Genomic DNA, 18109 nt, shown 5'->3' on the forward strand with positions numbered 1-18109 from the left:
GAAATCCCTCTATAAGAAGCAAAAACTTGTTGTATCAGGCTACTCTGGGACATGAAGCTGAATCACACACAGAAAGGGGAAGAGAGATTAAGAAGCAATTTCCTTTCCGTTATGTCCGTTTCCAACTCCTAAGGGAAATGTTGGGACAACATTAAAAGTTCTATTGAAATGTTTTATAAATATACCCAAATTTCAGAAAGGCTCTCACAGACGTGTTTCTCCAAGGTTTGTCTATAAACAAACACGGAGGGCAGAGTCATGGTGTGGCAGCACAGACGTTGCAGTAGCAGAGTTTTGGACCCATCCCGGTGCCTCACTGCCTTTACTGTAAAAAAAACTTTTTATGTCTAATCTAAATCGCCTCTCTTTTAATTTGAAGCCATTTCCCCTTTCCTATCACAACAGACCCTGTTAAATACTCTTATTCTGTACAGCTCCTCAGTGTAGAAGAGTGTTTAGGCTTCCTGCGGTCTGTCTGGCTTATAGGCTCTCCCAGCACTTAGCCTGCCTAAAAGCACTCTTGTCAGCCGCTCACAGGACCATTGGGCACTGCTGCAATTCCCACTGAAACACTATTTGCCATTCTCACCACACTGCCATCTGTTCGACTGAAAGTTTAATTTGTGCCTCGTTCCTTATCGTTTTTATCAACTGGCATTCAGCAGACAGCCTGACAAATGGGAAGGTGATTGAAAGCAATGGAAAAATCATTTCCGTGCAGAAAGAGCAAAGGCCTTTCAGCCGTAACTGACATACGTGCCCATTGTTGTGAGGCTTCTTAAGCTGACCTTGAGCTGATTAGCAAAGCAGAATTAGAACAGTGAGGGCAACTAAGGACAAAGAACTGTTCTTGTTCATCACGCCTGTCTGCTGGGGCTCACATCAGCCCTGCTAGCCCCTCTCTGTCCTCTGAGCTCTGACCTCACCACAAAGCACGTAACAGCACACCAAGCCTTCTGCTGGACCACAAGTCAAAGGAATGCAACCGTAGCATTTAAATGGTGACCAAAATCCAAAGGGTATCATTAGAGCTGCAAAGCAAGCAGGGCTGGAATGCACTCTGCTGTCTGACTTCTCTTTTACAACCAGAGAAATTACCCCTCTGGGGGCCTGTTTTGGTTCCTGATGGTCCTTGCAGATGTTTTGTAAGCCAGCGCAAAGTCCACCTATCTCCACAGGTGAGCTAAAGTCAACGTTCAGCTCCTTTCAGCTCAATCCAATGGCCCTACTCAAACAGGGAAATATCGACATGATAAACAGCAGACCTGACCTCTTGGCTTCCATCACCAGTGGCACCACAGGGGCTGCTCCTATAAGGACTGTGCTGGCTTGGCATAGCTGCCCAGCCTGCACCTCAGTGTCATGTACAGCTTCACAGCTGTGCCAGGATATTGACTTCTTCCTGGCAGGGCCGCGTTCCCCAGAATTCCCAAATGACTGGAATTTTCCCACGGCTGAAGGTTCTGATCTATTTGTCATAAAGGAGGGTTGTTAGTGATCATGAAAGCTTTGGAATAGCAGAGTTTGGGGGCAGTTCAGAGGCCATCCGCACACCTCCCCCCCTTCACTTGCATGCACCTGAAATGTTTCCTTTGTTGGCTCCCAGAAGCATTCATCTCGGTGCTTTCAGGGGACGGCCTGACCCGCTGTATATGGACAGCCTGATTTACAGCCCTCTGCAAACCTGGAGTAACCTTGAACGCGAGGTGAAGGACGGGATGGATGGGGGGACAGCCGTGCCCGGTCTGCCTGTGCCCTCTGGTGGTGCCGAACAGGGAGAACACAGGGCAACAGGGACAGAATCCCACGAGAACCACCATCGCGAGGCCAAATGCTGTTTTCTGCTCTGACTGCACCTCTTTTTCTTTCCCCTCTCTCTTGCTGCCCTTCAAGGCAGTGCCAAAGGTGGCCCTTCATCTCTGTTGGAACCTGAATTCTTTCCTGTGGTGCAGAAGAGAGGGCAGTGGCCTCAGGCTGGTTCAGAGCAGAAGCTGCTTTGCATTCCCAAATAAAGTCTTGAGTGGTTTTTCCTTCTAGGTAATTTCACTGGATCACAGAATGGCTGGCGTTGGAAGGGACATTACAGCCTACCCAGTTCCACCACGGGCTGGTTGCCACCCATCAGACCAGGGTTCCACCCAACCTGGCTTTGAGCAGCTCCATAGACAGAGACCCTCCAGACAGCCTGAGCCAGGGCCTCATCGTCATCCTCACGCTGAAGGTCTTCCTAATATCTAAATCTCCCCTCTTTCATTCTAAAGCCGTTACCCCTGGGTTCTGTTTCTACACCCCCTGATAAAGACTCCCTCCCCAGCTTCCCTGTAGGCTCACTTTCAGTACTGGTAGGCTGCTATAAGGTCTCCCCAGAGCCTTCTCTACACTAGACCCCAGCTCTCTCAGCCTCTTCACAGAACTCATCAATCCCAGCAGCTGGGCAGCCTAGAGTCCAGTGGGAACACAGCTGCATTTGATGCTTAAGTTACCCTTTGGCCCTCCCCAAGCCCCACAGAACACAGTCACCTCAGCATGAGAGTCAATCACAGTTCAGTGAAGGGAGGAAGCTCAGATGTCCACTGGGAAAACAAGTTATTCCTGTGCCGGCTCAGAAGAGTATTTTGCTGCAGCCCAACTTGACCTTCCTTTTGGCAACTGAGCGAGCATGCACACACACACACTTCAGCCAACCTAGAACTGCAGCCAGACCTTTGAGGAGGCCAACAGCAAGTGTTTATTTTTCCTTCATTAAAGGTGCAACCATCCTGTTGTTAACGGAGTGACTTCATATTAATTTTCAAATTGTTCTCAATGCTTTGTTTCAAATGTAAGACAACCTCATACAACGCATTTCTCCAACTCCTTTTATCTCCAAGTGCTTTACAAACTGACACCGAGGGGAAACAATCTCCCAAACCACCTCCTACACAGAGATCATCCCATCCCCAGTGCTATAATGTAGCCGCATCTGTTCTGCAATGTAGCAGCCAATGGCACAGGATGACATGTAGAGATTAAAAGGTCGGGGGGAGCAGACACAAGGACAAACGCCAGGGATAGGACTGACCTGAAATCTGCAGCTGAGGGAAAGACATTTCTATTTTCTCCATGGCAAAAGCTGATGTCTAATTGACACAGGTCTGCAGGTGCCAATAAACCAGATGCAGATTCTTACCCAAAGATGTATTTTCCAGGCTTTTACTCCACATTTGAAATACATTGCTTCAGTGAAGAGCAGCTGATGCATGCACTCATCCAATTAGGGTGACAAGAGGCATTCAGTGGTAGGGGTAAAAGCAGAACTAAGGTGGTAACAAATGGGGCCTGCAGGTCAGCCGTGTCTGAGCTGGACTCAGTTCTTCCCTCTCCTGGACAAAACCACAGCAGCTCAGTTTTCTTACAGCAAAGGCAGAAAATTCCTACTGTGGCATAGAATGGAACCTAATGGAGTGGGTGGTGACTGAGAAAGGGCTACATCAGCTACAACACTGTTAGTTCAGTTCTGTACAGACAAGTCTGAGCTACAGCTGGCCTCCACTTTCCAAAAGCTGTAGTGATATCCTTCCCAGCACGTTTTGAAGCATACAGCCACACCTCTCACATCTGTGCAAAAATACCTCAAGTTTCCTCATTGGGTATGGCAGCCTGAGGGATACTGGGTTTTCCAAATGGACATGCATCTCTAAGTCTAGTGTTAGAGCAGAGAGGGAATCTCTCGGCCTCATGGCTGTGCCCAACATGAGCATATTCCTTCTGGACATAAAGAACTCAGCCTGGGACTATGGTTTCCATCTAAACAGTGTGAACAGTACCCAAATTCACCCTCAGAGTAGGAACAAAACAAAGGCATTTGTTTGTGGGTGAGGTTTGTATCTAGGAATACCACGAGGGACTTCCACACCAAGAACGTGCACATGGTAACATGCTAACAAGGTCTGCATCTGCCTATGACACAACACCAGATTCTCAAGGCTGGGAGAAAATATCCAGCACTGAGTGCAGCCAAGCTGTGACCAGCTGCAAATTATGCTATTTCCCTGCTTGCTTCCTTCTCCCAGAGGTCCCAGGTGCACAGTTCTGGCCTCAGCCCCACTTGCTCCCCCCAGCTGGATTACAAGCACCCAGCACCAAATCCCAAGCTAAAAACAGAGACCTCCTGTGACAGCTGGAAGAAAGATTCTCTTGCAGGCTTCAGCACCCTCCACCCCAAAGAACGAGTGGAACAGACAGACTGCCAGCATCTGTCCTGAAAGACTTGCTTACTAAGAAGGGAGCCCAGGACTCCTGCTTTGCACAGGGCTGGCCTCAGACTAAGCTAAAGCAGACTGTATATAAAAACAAAGGTTTAAAAATAATGGATATACACTGCATATCTCCATAAAGGACAGTCTGTAGACAATCATCCCTGAGCAGCCAGGACCAGCCCAGCTCTCAAAGGGTAGCTTGGCAGCTGCATTCCAGTCACAGTGGGAGGAATGGGACAGCTGAAGGTACAACTTGTGCTTTTTGCTCCATGATCAGCATCAGGCATAGGGAGGGAGAGGAGGGAGCAAGGTCACTGCTGGAGAGGCACTGCATTCATCTGTTTGGCAGACCACTACTGATGAGTCCTTCATACAGGAGCAGTTTCCTTCCAAGCTCAGGCTGCTCCTGATGATTACATCTCACTGGGATAAAACCCAAGTTTGGCCAGAGACATCTCCCTCCGGAGTCGCATCACTTCCCAGTACATCAGTTCCACTGCAAAGTGAAAAAAAAAAAAAAATACAGAAGAAAAATGAAAAAGCAGGAAAAAAAATAATCAGTAAGTGAGGCACAGTTAGATGCCACCTCATGTTACTCATGTTACTCATGTTACTATGCTTTCAGTGCAGCCCGACAAAGCTCGCCCCTAAATTGAGGGAAGCAGATATGCTGGAGGGCCCAGCAGATCACCCCTTTACTGGCTCTGCCTCAGGACACAGCTTCCAAGAAGCTGTTGAGCAAGGAATGGGTGAAGCCATTCCTCCTGCTCTCATCTCTTCTTTGACATTTAACTATTTCTCAAAGATCCAGCAAGTTCAGGGTATCCCAAGCTGGCCACACTCCTGTCATGCTGAGTACGGCCTCAGAATTTTTCCCACTGGCCCATCAAAGGCCCCACTGCACCCAGCTGCTACCCCCTCTTACCATCTTGCCTCACCAAGCCTTGCTGGATATAGCGAATGTATGTGAAGAAGTTGCACACCGCTGTGATCTGAGGGATAGAGGAAAGAAAAAAAGGAAAAAAAAAAGGTGTCAGCTACAGAACTGGAGCACTGCTGGTGCTCAGCATCTGAGAAATGGTTCTACATATCACCACATACCATGAGATAGGAAGAAAGCCGTTCACCTAAGTTCCAGGTATCTGCAGTACCATACCAGAATACTGCACTACCCACAACATACACAGCGTGAGACAGAAGTAGTCACTACTGAATGTGGTAAAGTCCAACAGCCAGCATTTAAAGAGCAAAAAAATCACACTGTTTTATAAAGGAGAATTAAAAATCAATACAAACCAAGTTCCTGTAATTAATCAGACCATAGAAGTGAATACATAGCAGACAGACGGCCTGAAAGAGCACAACCATGGCACAAGGGCCTGAGACAGGTCTGGAGATCCCCACTCTACCACTCTGAACGAGAGCCACCCTAATGATGAGAACAAACTCAGGCTCCATAGGTCTCTGTCAGTTTGAGTGCTGACCCAAGAGTCCTTCCATCTCAGAGCCTAGAACAGTCCTGGGAAAGGTGGGATACTCACCCTGGCCCTACAGGATGGTGAAATGTAATAGTAATTCCCAGAATCCCCCAGCATGATGCGGTGTTTGCAGGTCCTGGGGAGGCCACTTAGAGCACACTTCCTGCAGGCAGAGAGAAAGAAAAGAAAACAGATCAGGCTATAAAGCAACCTCACGGCACAGCAGTGTAGATCCCCAGGAGATGAAAGGCAGAGCTCAGAAGTAAGACCTGTGTCAGTGAGCATTAAGAAAAACAAACCAAATGCAGTTGATAATTAGCCTTTTAACCCTAGAAAGATTCCATAAATAGTGAATTTAGGAGACCATAAGCTAAAAATCTGGTACCATGAATTATTCCATGCTCAAGCAAACCAAGGCATTACCCTTGGCAGATCCACAGAAAGAGGTGAGGACAAAGCAGAGTATAACTCATGTCCTCTGGGCTCTGCACATCTTTGCCACGCAAGGTTTTGGCTGAAGGAGAATTCTGTCCAGGTGTTTTCCTGGTGGGATACACAGATGCCAGCTGTGGACCAGATCTGGTTTCAAAACAGATATTCCTGTGTTTAAGCATAATCATCCCCCCTGCTGGCAAGACACTGAACTTCATCCAAACTTGTCACCTTTCTTCAATACCTTCCAACATGGCACACAAGATGTTCCTTGTGGTGTCCCTACTTGGACTGCACACACCACACCACTGGTAAATGCACAACTCTGCCACATCACAGGAAAACACACCCAAGGGAAGCCGCAAACCTGGCAAGAGTTACATTTAAAATGAAATGCAATCTCCTCTGAGCTACAAGTGGAAGCTAACAGGTATTCCATAGGGCTTAAAGCTTTTGTGTCACGCTTTCTCACCATCAACAAGCACAAACCCCACTGTCTCATTCTGAGAACTGAAAACATGCTGCAGTGCAGCTTGGCTCCTCTTCCTTATTTCAGGCTTGAAAGCCATCTGGAATAACTTTATGCTGACTTCAGGAGGTTTTGGACATGGTTTCAGATCCGTAAGAACAAGCCAATCTCTTTCTGTGCAAGCATGGAAAAGTTCAGCCTCACTACTGTAGAGATTTCAAACAAAGCAATAAAAAAAAGTACTCTTTTCAAGACAGCATGGCTCCCATAAAGATGTCGAAAAGATGTAATCAGCGAGGGTGCAGCATATCTCTATTTTTTTGCCATTTCCTTCCATTATTGTGAAGATGAACAGTTCCCAGTACCAGCCAGTAGCCTGGCCTTCACCATCACTTAGCAGTAAAGCAGACTTTGTTGCTGCACTGCCATTACCATGGCTTCTCAGAGATCTAATGCCTGCATGGCTAGAAGAGGAACATCGTTCCTCAGGTGCACAAGTTACTCTGGGAGCCGTAGAAGATGACAACACGCAAAGGAGCAGATGCTCCAAAAAGCTTCTGAGAATGCCTTGGTGCTTGCTTTCCACTGCCATCAAGCTCAGCTGCTGCCTGCCTAGACTCCTGAAAGCACTGCACTGAACTCTGTTACCATAGGGTGAAAAGGGACCCAAACTTTCTTCTTTCTTCTCCACAGCACAACCAAAGGTGCCACAAACCTTGCATTTTTCATCCAGGGAACAAATCAAATCCATTTATTACCAAGAGAAAGATTCCTTAACACCCGGTCTGGGTGGAAATTAAACAGAGTTAAAGAGTTTGGTTCGTTCAGCTCTAGCCTCAAAGATGCTAAATCATACTAAACTAGTAACTTGTTAACTGATTAGCCACCTTTGATCACCTACTAATAAATACTTTACAATCTGTGATTGGAACACACTGTGAAGAGGGAAAAAAAAGTCAAAAGGAAACCAGCAAGGACACACACAGGATGGGTTGGTCCTGGCAGAGCCCTGACACATGCTGGGGGAACAATTTGTCTAGAGATGAGAGAAAAATGCAGAAGAGCAGAGTAGGAAGCCTGCACATGAGCAACATTCATTACAGGAATACCATTGCCTGGAAGGTGCTCTGCTTGAAGGGAAGTGGGAAGAACTAAGGAACAGAGCCTCAACTGAAACTGAATTCAATAACTGAAAGTCCCCTGTGTACTCTGAAAGATGATGCAACTTCTGCCAGCATCCCTCTTTCCTGAAACAATCTAGGCTGTCTGTCACATCAAACACAGTCACAGCATCAAGCGAAGAAGATTATATGTATGCAGCAAGGAGCAAATTCTTCTGACCTAGGCTCAAACCCACCTGGAGCACCAGCAATGTTAGCAGTGCAAGGTGAGCTCAGGGGTCACAAGATACAAGAATGTGAGATAATGTAGCTCTGACTTAACCCTTGCACCCTATGTTATGCACAAGCCTTCGGAGAATATTAAAGCAGTTTTTCTCTTAAGGAGGAAAAGAAAGCAAATAAAACTTCTGAACCAAGGGCACTAACACATTACTAAATTATCTCCCAACCACTCAACTGCAATATACCCAAGAAGAATTACATCAGTTGGTGAAGAGTTCAGAAAGCAAAGCTCAACTAGCGCTAATCTTGGGCTAGAAATACACTCAGCTGAGCCCTGGTACCTGACTGAGCCAACTTCATAAGGCAGTGATAGAAAACAGTAGCAAAAAGGGGGGACAAGAGCAAGAAAGGTTCCTTACTTTGGCCCACCAGAGTCCTCTGCTGACACCTTCACCACAGGCAGCATCTGGGAAGCAACAGGCTCAATGGTGAGTGTATTCTGCTCCACAGCCGCTCGCACCAGCTCAGACAGCTGCAGCAAAGAGAAATGACTGCAGAAATGGATGTGCAAAGGTCACCTCCCTAAAGGTGCACCTTTGGTGTCACCAGACTGTGCAGTTTCTGTCCTCAGTTGCCAGCACTCACCTCCTGTTTAGTAAAGTCCAGACAAGGTCCTACATCTTCTCGGTAAATTCTGTCCAGGAAGGAGCAGGATTTATCCAAAGTTGGAGATTCCTTCCAGGACTGGAACTCGGCAAATAAAATGGAATCAATCTGCAGAAAATGTCCAGGAAAAGAAGGAAAACAGAAGGTAGGTAGAGTGAGAGATATCATGTCTGAAGATAACTGTTACTGCACAGGCAGTCTAACTACACAACATCTACTTTGGTACCTAGAAAGGTTCAGATATCACAGAAGTGTCTGAGGAAAGCTGGCTCTCTCCAAGGATCTTTTGTCTCCCACCCATTTTCAGTTCTGTGCCAGACCCATCCAGCCAAGGTGGGCATATTCTGCCAGAAATCTGCAGAGATTCATCTCTCCCACCTTTGTCCAGGACAGGGCAGTGCAACTGCTGAAGGAAAGCCACCACACAACTGCTGAACAGAGCAAGTGCCCATGGCAGAAACAACGAGAGCAGCTGAATGGCAAAGCACAGTGGTAATGATACCCAGGACACAGAACGCTTTTCTTAACAAAGGATTGCTATAGAAAAGGATTAATTGGAGGGGGAAAGAAAAAAAAAAAGCTATTAATATCAGCAGGGCTACATTCAGTGTGACCAAATAACAGAGTATGCCAGGCCTTTAAAGGCCATTCCAACTCAGAACTCTGGTGTCTGGGGAGTTGAGGAAGTAATGGGAATTCTGGGCAATCACACTGGCATGCAGGGACAAGTGGAACGTCAAACCCAGAGTGGGAATAGCTTTCCTGATCACAATGCTTGCTCATTGCCTTTTACAGATGGGCTTGCAAGAATTATCACTCCTCAACAACTCAGGGACTCAAGGACAGAGCTTGCCCCAAGCCCTTAACTAGCAGGAAGGTTGATCCCTCCTACATTGTTTGACTGGAAATACTTCAGTGCTGGAGACTCTCTGGAACAGTCATTTAAACCCCAGGCCGACAGGGCAGCTGTTTAAAAGGCCAGCAAATCCTGTTGAAGATGCTGAAAGGAGAAACAGAACTACAGAAACATGCCAAACAATACAAAAAGCATGAAGGAATGAAACAGAAGGAGGCCTGAAATCTAGCACGCTTGCTGTATGCTATGGGGACTGCTCACCTTGCACCAGCAGACAGCTTCAGAGCCACAACATGAAAAAACAAATTCAGGAAAACAAACAAAACAAAAATGGAGGTTAGCATAAAAGGAAGCTAGAACTGAAGGGCTGAAAGTGTGAGAGTCGGATGGGTTCCACCCCTCTCCAATACCGTCCAGTAGTTACCTGCCGCAACGGTGAGGAAGCATCTGCCCCCAGTGCCTGCCAGCCTGGCTCATAGGTGAAGTGGATAGCCTTCCCAGGGATGATACAAAGGAGCAGAGAAAGGAAAGCAGGCACCCCAGACTTTGAGGCAAGAAAAAGAGACAGACAGTGAAGACGTTTAGAGTGACAGGCAAGAAAGGGAGGTAAAAAACCATAACAATACAGAAGATACAGGCAGAGGCTCAAGGCTTCTCTTCCAGCAAATTAAGAGCGATCCTCAAGGCATCACAGGGCCATAAACGACACCTTTCAACTTCAGTTTGAGGTGCTAAATGGAACACAAATGCTGCAACTTCTAGGCACAATTTAGAATGGGACACGTTTTCCACAAAGCACCACGCTGAATGCCAGGTTCCCTCACACCACCTCTCATGTGGGCCAGTAAACAACTTGACAGGAATGGTAACCATCAGGAGAGCACAGAGAGCATTAGAAGATTAAAATCATTTTTTTCCTAGCACTCAAATTAGCTTCTAGCCAACTAAGTATTTGACTACAACTTCCAGCATATCTGGTTCGCTCTCTGATTAATCAAGAGAAACAAGTACAGCAGGGATTTGCAGTTACTGAATTAATTTTTCCTTTGCTTTTCTTTTGGTCATAGCCTTTGCTCCTCTTGTCTGTGAAGAGAGCTAAAGGTGTTATTGCTACAGCCCTCAAGACAATAGCTACAGCCAATGCTCATCCAAAGTAGCAACAACAGCACTACACAGAAGTTAGCAAAATAAATCCATTGGAATCATCAATGGTGTTGCCAGCACAGTCCTTCTGTTAGGTGAATGTATTAATTTCACCAGCTGCCCTTCTGCATACACATTCTCTCACAAGCCAAGTGACCAGGTCTCTCCACGTGCTCTCAACAATTCTTCATGACAGAAGCCACAGCTCCAAAAAAAGTCATCAGGGAATCATACTCCTACACCACATTCACCACATTTTCATTCTCCCTGATCAAGTGCCACAGCCTGAATCCTTTCTGCTCTTCAGGGTAGCTGTGCACACATCTGGCCATTGGAAAGTTCCCAGCCAGAAGCTGCTAGCAGAAAAAAAATAATAATAATAATAAAAAAAAGAATTACATTCATGGTCACAGCAAGCGTAGGTCTATTGAATGAGGGAATTAAACAGGGTTTGGTTGAAAGACGTTCACAAATTCTTTGTAGCCTTATCTGAACATTTCCTTCCAGTGAGAAAGGTGAATGTTAAATATATGCTCTGCAGGAGGAGGAAGAACAGTGGCATGCCCAAGACCAGAGAACAAGAGATGTTGATAGAAGATGGTGGAGGAGACTTGGAGCCCAAACCCAGGCTCTGATCATTGAAAGTCAAACCAGTTGGGAAAAAGAACAAAAGCAAATACGTCAGAACAGGTAGCAGACTGAACTGCCAAGATGCATCAGAACTGGCTTCCACTCAGCAACTCCCAGCACATCCATTCTCAGCACTGCTAACTCCTGGGTCTGTCCATGCCCTCCAGCAGTCCCTCAGCTCCTTCCTCTAGCATTGTCCTAATGCAGCTTTGAACTTTATTCCCAGAAGTGGAGATCTCCACAAATAGAAACCCTCTAGAGTTTGCCTCGGCACAGTTTAGGAACAAGCCAGACTACTGCACAGATTGCTTCCCTCAGTCAGAAGCCAAGCAAAACTTCTCAAGTACAGCAACAGCAATGTCTCCAAGGCTGGTGCATGAACGGCCCTCACTCACCTCTTTGCACTCACGACTGACTGGTGCTGGAGTTGCATTCTGGCTGACGGCTGTGACAATTGCACTGCTGGTGCTCTTGTTTCGCCCATGGCCTTTCCTGAAAACGGCTTTAGAAGGGCTCTGGAGCTGAGGGTGTAGCTCCCAGTTTGGAGAGGAAGGTGTGGATGTGATCACAAGCGTCTTCAGAGCTGTTACCTCTGCCTGCAGCATGTCGATCTGAGAGAGACAAGGCAAGAGTCAACAGCACCTTCAGCATCTGCTGAACTTGCTGTACTGCACCCAACACTGTAAGGCCACAGGGAAACAGCTACAAGCCTGCTCATGAAGCCTTCTCCTCATTCTCTCAAATGCCCACTGTCAGCCAAAATTTTAAAGAGGAAAACAAGAACTAACTGGGAATCTATCCTGCTGCTCCTCAGTCTATCTTGCCCCAGGCTCTTCTGAGACACACCAACCCAGAAGTAATTTCACTTTCCAAGATGGAACCAATCCAGCAGCCCTGTGATGCACCCTCATCAGCTCTTTCCACACGGCCACAACAATTAAACAGCACACTGCTTCCACGTGGTTCTTCTCACACCCTTTTTTCTAAGAGGAGGAGGTGATCAGCAGTATCTGCTGGAGAGGGAGCAGGCACTTCACCCTCCTCTAGCCAACCAACTTACCATGGCTACGATGGGCCAGGACTACACCAACCCTGCAAAGAGATCAAGTCACAGAGAGCGCAGTTCTCACCTTTCCCCATGCCTCCTTCAGCTGCTTCTCTGACGCCGCTTGTTTTGTGTTTGCTTCTCTCACCATCTTGTGTGCCTCCTGGACCAGAAAGAGTTTTAGTCTGCCTGTGGCAGCCCCATCTCATACAGTCACTTGGGGCCGGCCAAAGCTCTGCCATGTCTCATGCTCTGTGCAAGCAAGCAGGGGGACAGACATCACTGCCACATCCAATTATTTTACTCTAACAGATATGAAGAGCTTTGCCCCCGAGAATTTCCCAGAAAAGGCCTCTCAGTGTCAGCCTGGAGTGCATCCCCTTCCCAGGAGCACAGCTGGATAAATGTAAGTTTATCTGCTGAGTCCAAGGTTATCTTCTCCAATCAAAAGAGGTGCTGCAAAAAAAAGCCAGAAGAAAGGGCCTGCCCCTCTTGCCCTTGGGATATGCTTTACAGCCAAGGTTTTAATGTTGGCACCCACCCATGCTAGATCATAATTGTGTAGTCCAATACTTCTGCGACTGATTCAAATGCACTGGCTTAGCTTCCTGGCATGACTTCAGATGTCTGTCACCACTGCAGACTTGCTAGTTCATTACTGGACTGTTTCTGACCCTGATCACTGTCTCTGGCACAGATTCTCATCCAGACTCACTGATCCACATTCTGGTTCCTCATTCAGTCACTGCCCTGCTGCACTTGCCTGAGTTGTTACTGCACTCTGTTCCTACCACCTCCATGGAGCAGCCAGCCCTCACTGCTCTGAGCACGGCTGCAGCACAGCAGCAGGAGCAGTAGCTCAGGTGGAGACTAAACTGCCAGTGAGACCACCCCACAGCACTGCCTGGAAGCACTCTGCCCAAGGCCACCAGTGAAGGAGAAAGCCCTCAGCTGAACTTCTCTGAGTTCACCTTACACTCAGGAACAGCCTGTGTTTCACAGGTACAGCTGAGTTCTGGCTTTCCTCACTGTCCAGTCAGATCTACAGATTAAAGCTGTTGGTAAATGGGATCACGGGATCTCATCAGGCTAGAGCTTGACAAGAATCAAATTAACAACCAAAAAATTAAACCAAAACAAACAAACAAAAAACCACAGCAAATGCTGTTCAGACTACAGAGCAGGCACAGGAGAAGGCCAGGGAGCCATGCTCACCTCCAGCTCCGGGCATCCCCATGTCTGGTTTCACTTAGCTTTGCAACCATGGAACCTGCTGTGCTCTTTATGTCACCCCACAGCTGCTAGGAGGGGGAAGGAACGTATGCAAATCCTCCCCAGAAGCAAGCACCAGCCCATGGGAGGGTCTGCTTGCAGCACTGTGAAGCATTCCAAATGTGCACGAACAACAGGGACTAAGGAAGCTGTGGGAGGTAACACAAACATGGCTGGAAGTTCAGAGAAAGCCTACCTCAAAGGAATTGGAAGCAAGCTTAGCTTAAGAAATGATGGGAAAAGGAAGAGGGTGGTACCTCAAACAGGCTAGCTGTTAACTCTTCTAGTTCCTGCTCCAGCTGCTCTCTGACTTTTGACAGTCTCTCACATTCTTTGTCCTTCAGCTTCAGCTCCTGTTGAGGAAATTGTAGAGGGATGCATGAGCTACCAGCAGGCCCCAGCAGTGCTGACACCCGCCTGGCCTTACCTACTAATCACTCCCTTTCCTCCCTACCCCTGCATGAATCCCAGGCTTGAGACTCTTGACACAGCACTCCACGCCACCAGAAGCATCCCTCCACAAGCTGTAGCAGGCTTTTCACATTGGAATTGCTCGCTTATCATTAGGCTCCATATCATAGAATCATCAAGGTTGCAAAGACCGCTAAGATCAATTAGCCTAACCACCAACCTATGCTTGTGACTGCTATAGACTATGTCCCTCAGTGCCTCCAAGCTCAGCCCTTCTCACAGCCTCTGGGCTTTACCTTTTGTGCTTTGTGCAGCTCTTCCTTCAGAAACTCAGAGCCCTTTTCCCGGATCTCCACTGAAGAGCTGCGGAGACGCGAGACGTTGCGCTGCTCAGTGGACTGGCTGTCATCCCCGCTGCCTGCATTCTGGCATCCAGTCTCTGGCTCCTTCTTGCTGCCTTTGGAAGGCATTAGTGGTTTCCAGTATCCCACAGCTGGTTGCTCCTGGCTGTCTTCCTCAAAACGGGTCTGGCTGTAAGGAATCGGCACAGTGAAAATTTATGTGGGAGTGATCAGCAAACCTGCCAGGCTGAGAAACAGCCTCAGAGGCAACAGCAAGCAAGCTAGGCTGGGTTCTCCCAACATTTCAGGGAGGCTGAGCAGTACTGCGCTGAACAGGACATTCAGTAGTGAGCTGTGCTGTACCTCCAGGCTCCCAAGAGCACAGGAGCAAAGCAGGGAGGGTGATGGCATACAAAGAAACTGGCTTAGAGGACCTGCTTTGTGTCCCGGAGCAGCACCAGCTCCTCTGCCCACAGCCTGGGCCTGTCTGCCCTCAGCAGAATTTCTAGGGAGGTAAGTCCTACACAAACCATCTTCTCACAACCAGTCCTTCAAATAAAGACTGAAAAAGCTGAGAAATTTAACTGGAATAAGCTGCTTGTGCACAAACATTTTTATGAGCATGGTTAAACAAGCCGTTCGCCAGATACCTTGTAGTGCCCTCTCTTTAATACAAGCCAAGCTCAGGAAGGATATTTGTCAAATTTATTTGCTCTGGGTGTGAGCATGCATACATCAGAACAAATGAAGATGGTGAACATCCATTTGTGAGTTTCAGCTCTGAAGTCCCTCACAGCTCAGGCAGACCCTAAGCAAACACTGAAGGCAGAGCAGACATACAAAATTCAGAACTTGGTCATTTCTCTTCTCTTTCTTCTCAAAAGAGCCCAGATATGCATGCAGATATATTCCCTACTGGATTACTTTGCGCTTTTGACATGAAATCCTTTCAGAACAGCAACAGAGAGGAGACAGTGGTCCAAAGTAATGAGCTGGGAGGAAATCTTTGCTATGTTGGGATCTTCAATAATCACACCAAGTACAGACTGAGATCCTGCACTCCTGGTAAGAAGGGCTGGTTTCTCAACAGCTAAGTACTGCCTCACAGTTAGACAATTCTTTAACACACAAAACATTAATAGGCAAAGCAAAGTTATAACACCTCCTGGTTTTACCCTTCCCAAAAAGCATATCTCAGACATTTGACTCAGGACAAAGCACGACAACTAAACACAGCTACTCCAAGAGGGCTGTTCTTGAGCATTTTCAGAGAAAAACAGACCATAGCTGGCTTACTTAGTATTCCAGCAAACACTCCATAGGCCTAAGTTCAGGGACACTGCTCCCCAAACCACAGGAGGAGCAAGGCAAAAAACAGCACAGCTTCCACATTCCACAGCAATACAAAGACCCTGACCCTCTTCACTGCAGATCCAGACTTCAACCCCGCAGGCCAGGAAGAGGCTGGGTAGGTTTTGCAGCTGCTGGGGTGTTACAAGAGGAAAACATATGCCTGAATGCCTGTCCACGTGGCAGAACGTGTGGTCTGCCTGCTGTCTTCTCCTGCAAAGAAGCACAGGTACCACAGAGAGCAGTGTGAAAGCACAGAGAGGGAAATCTCTTTGACCTCTTGGATGAGTAAGGGCACAGGACCATCCATGATGCCATGCCACGCAAACTGGACAGAATTGGCAACATGCAGTCCGCGTCATAGATTTTGCTGACCTTTTTGTAGAGCAAGAGCAAGCGAGAGAGCATCAGCAGTGCTGAAAGGTAGGAAAGGATTCAGAAGAACTGTTGACTTGACCTGGTTTTACTGGGAAGATCTATAAGGAGCTCGTTCTGGTGATAAATGACATTTGGAAGTATAAGAAATAACAGAAAGGAGCACCTTGGGGAGGGAAAGGGACAGAGAGCACTGCTACGCAAAGATAATTCATCTGAAGCTACTCAGCACACTGGAGCTGCTGATAAAAGCACCATATATGCGTGTGGATGCATAGATCTGAGGGAGCTGCTCATGACCAACGGGAACTCCCATGCCTCTACTCTTTCAGGTGCAAGAGAGAGCATGCATGGCATGGCACACCGTGCGGAGTTCAGGCAGCACAGCACTTGCTGTAGTCAGGCTGCTCTTTGGACACGTGTGGGCAATCAGAGAAAGTTCAAGACGATCTATCACATCACTTACCTAAAGAGCGACATTGCTATGGAACGAGGAGCTCTCCAAGGCTTCACTCAGGAAGGGGAGGTATCGAGCAAAGCAACGACCCAATGGAAAGGAATGAAGCCCATCACGGGAAGGTGGAGACTTGATGAAACCAATTCATCCTCGCCACACGAAATCAGGGGAGGTTCTCTGCAATGGATCTGCCACGAAGCAGGGAGAGCATTCCAAACAGAAGCGTTCCTTCAATAGTTAAGCCGTATCTCGAACGGCACCGTGGGAGCCCCTCCTGCGGAGATCAGAGGGGCAAACTGCAGCGAGCGCATCGTTCGGGGACTCCTGCATTACCCGGGAAGCTCACTAGGAGGGCCCCAGCAGGACCACCCGCTGTACGGCCGGAAGAGGACAAGAAACAGAGCAGGAGGAGAAAACCCAAATCAGAACCAAACAGCTGCAAAAGAAAGCGAGGGAAAGGGACACCGCAACCCGCTTAGCTGCTAAGAGTCCAGCTACTCACATGGAATAGGAGGGGAAAAAAGAGATATGAACCGTTGCCTCGTGACTCGAGCTCTCGGAGGAAAGTTATCTGTGCAGGAGAGAGGTGTGCTGCTGTGCTGCTGTGCTGCTGCCACCGGGAAGAAGACAGGAAGGCCGGAAGGCACGGCGGTCCCGCAGGCAGACCGGTGCCGGCCGCTGCCGCCGCTGTCCCGCCGCGCCCCGACAGCCGACAGCACCCGAGGGAGCGGTGCACCTGCGCCCGAATCCCATGGGCTGCGCTCCTCGGGAGCCGGGTCGTATCCTACCGGTCCCCCGGACGCACGAAAACGGCAAACGTGAGGAAAACTAGAGGAGAACCGAAAAAGCCCAGCGCAGCAAGAAAAAAAAAAAAAAGCCGAGCACAGCACAAACCTTCCCGAGTTGGATTCCGCAGAAAAAGCCAAACAAAAAAAAAGTGCAAGGTCGGCAGTTTTCCAGCTTCCTGCCGAGCCGACCCCGCGGTTTCCTGAGGATCTGTGCACGGCCGCTGCCTGCGGGCTGCCGCCCGTCCCGCGCCGGGAGCGCCGGCTGACAGCGCTGCGTGGCGCCCGGCAGCCCGCACGGACGCGGCGCACCTCCACCCGGGCGGCCCCGCAACGACACCCGCCCGAGCCCCGCCGCCCGCACACCTACCTCCGCCTCAAGCTGCTTGCCGCCGGCGCCTCACGGCGGCGGAGGGGACGGAGGAGGAGCGCCCGCCGCCGCCGCCATTCCCGCAGCCCGCCCGGCTCCGCGGGGCCGCCCCGAGGGGAGGGGGCAGCGCGAGGCGCCACGTGACTGCAGCGCGGCCCCGCGGGAGGGCGGGCGCGCGTGCGCGCTGCCGGCCGTGCGCCGTGCTCGTGGGGGGGGCGGTGGGATGAGCGCGGGCTCGGGGTGACGCTGCTCTGTCTCTGAGCACCGCATCTGCCCTGACCTTGAACACCTCCAGGGATGGTGACTGCACCGCTCCCTGGGCAGCCTGTGCCGCTGCATCGCTTCTCTTTCTCTCAATAAATGTTCCCAATATCCAACCTGGACTCCCCCGGCGCAGCTTGAGGCCATTCCATTATACGACGTTATTACAGCCCTGTCCCACCTGGTC

At 48.8% G+C, this 18109-nt stretch overlaps 1 protein-coding gene across 6 annotated transcripts; it reads right to left on the reverse strand.

The window, feature by feature from the left end:
- Positions 1-2704: 2704 nt before the first annotated feature.
- RAB3IL1 (RAB3A interacting protein like 1) lies at positions 2705-17795 on the reverse strand. Of its 6 annotated transcripts, none has more exons than XM_048949745.1 (13): positions 17662-17795; positions 16516-16780; positions 15742-15887; positions 14280-14514; positions 13830-13925; positions 12386-12463; positions 11651-11866; positions 9907-10026; positions 8606-8734; positions 8380-8492; positions 5780-5879; positions 5164-5230; positions 2705-4734 (listed from the first exon to the last, which is right to left on the reverse strand). In XM_048949745.1, exons 4-13 carry the CDS (start codon positions 14451-14453, stop codon positions 4652-4654), a joined length of 1176 nt encoding a protein of 391 aa, XP_048805702.1. In that variant the 5' UTR covers positions 14454-14514; positions 15742-15887; positions 16516-16780; positions 17662-17795; the 3' UTR covers positions 2705-4651. The 6 variants fall into 6 exon arrangements, with proteins under 6 accessions (XP_048805702.1, XP_048805701.1, XP_048805700.1 ...); XM_048949744.1 differs by lacking the exon at positions 15742-15887 and adding an exon at positions 17009-17077 and having other exon boundaries at positions 17662-17789; XM_048949743.1 differs by lacking the exon at positions 15742-15887 and adding an exon at positions 17009-17077 and having other exon boundaries at positions 16516-16878; positions 17662-17789.
- Between the last annotated feature and the right edge of the window lie 314 nt (positions 17796-18109).

This window comes from Lagopus muta, chromosome 6 (genome assembly GCF_023343835.1).
Source record: "Lagopus muta isolate bLagMut1 chromosome 6, bLagMut1 primary, whole genome shotgun sequence".
Classification (NCBI taxonomy): Eukaryota; Metazoa; Chordata; class Aves; order Galliformes; family Phasianidae; genus Lagopus; species Lagopus muta.

What these genes read in the sequence shown, in the direction of transcription:
- RAB3IL1 (XM_048949742.1), bottom strand. An exon ending in AGCTGCACAAAGCACAAAAG is followed by an intron (nt 13,926 to 14,279) that starts GTAAAGCCCAGA and finishes TTTCCTCAACAG; the next exon opens with GAGCTGAAGCTGAAGGACAA. An exon ending in AGGCTTGGTGAGGCAAGATG is followed by an intron (nt 4,735 to 5,163) that starts GTAAGAGGGGGT and finishes TTCACTTTGCAG; the next exon opens with TGGAACTGATGTACTGGGAA.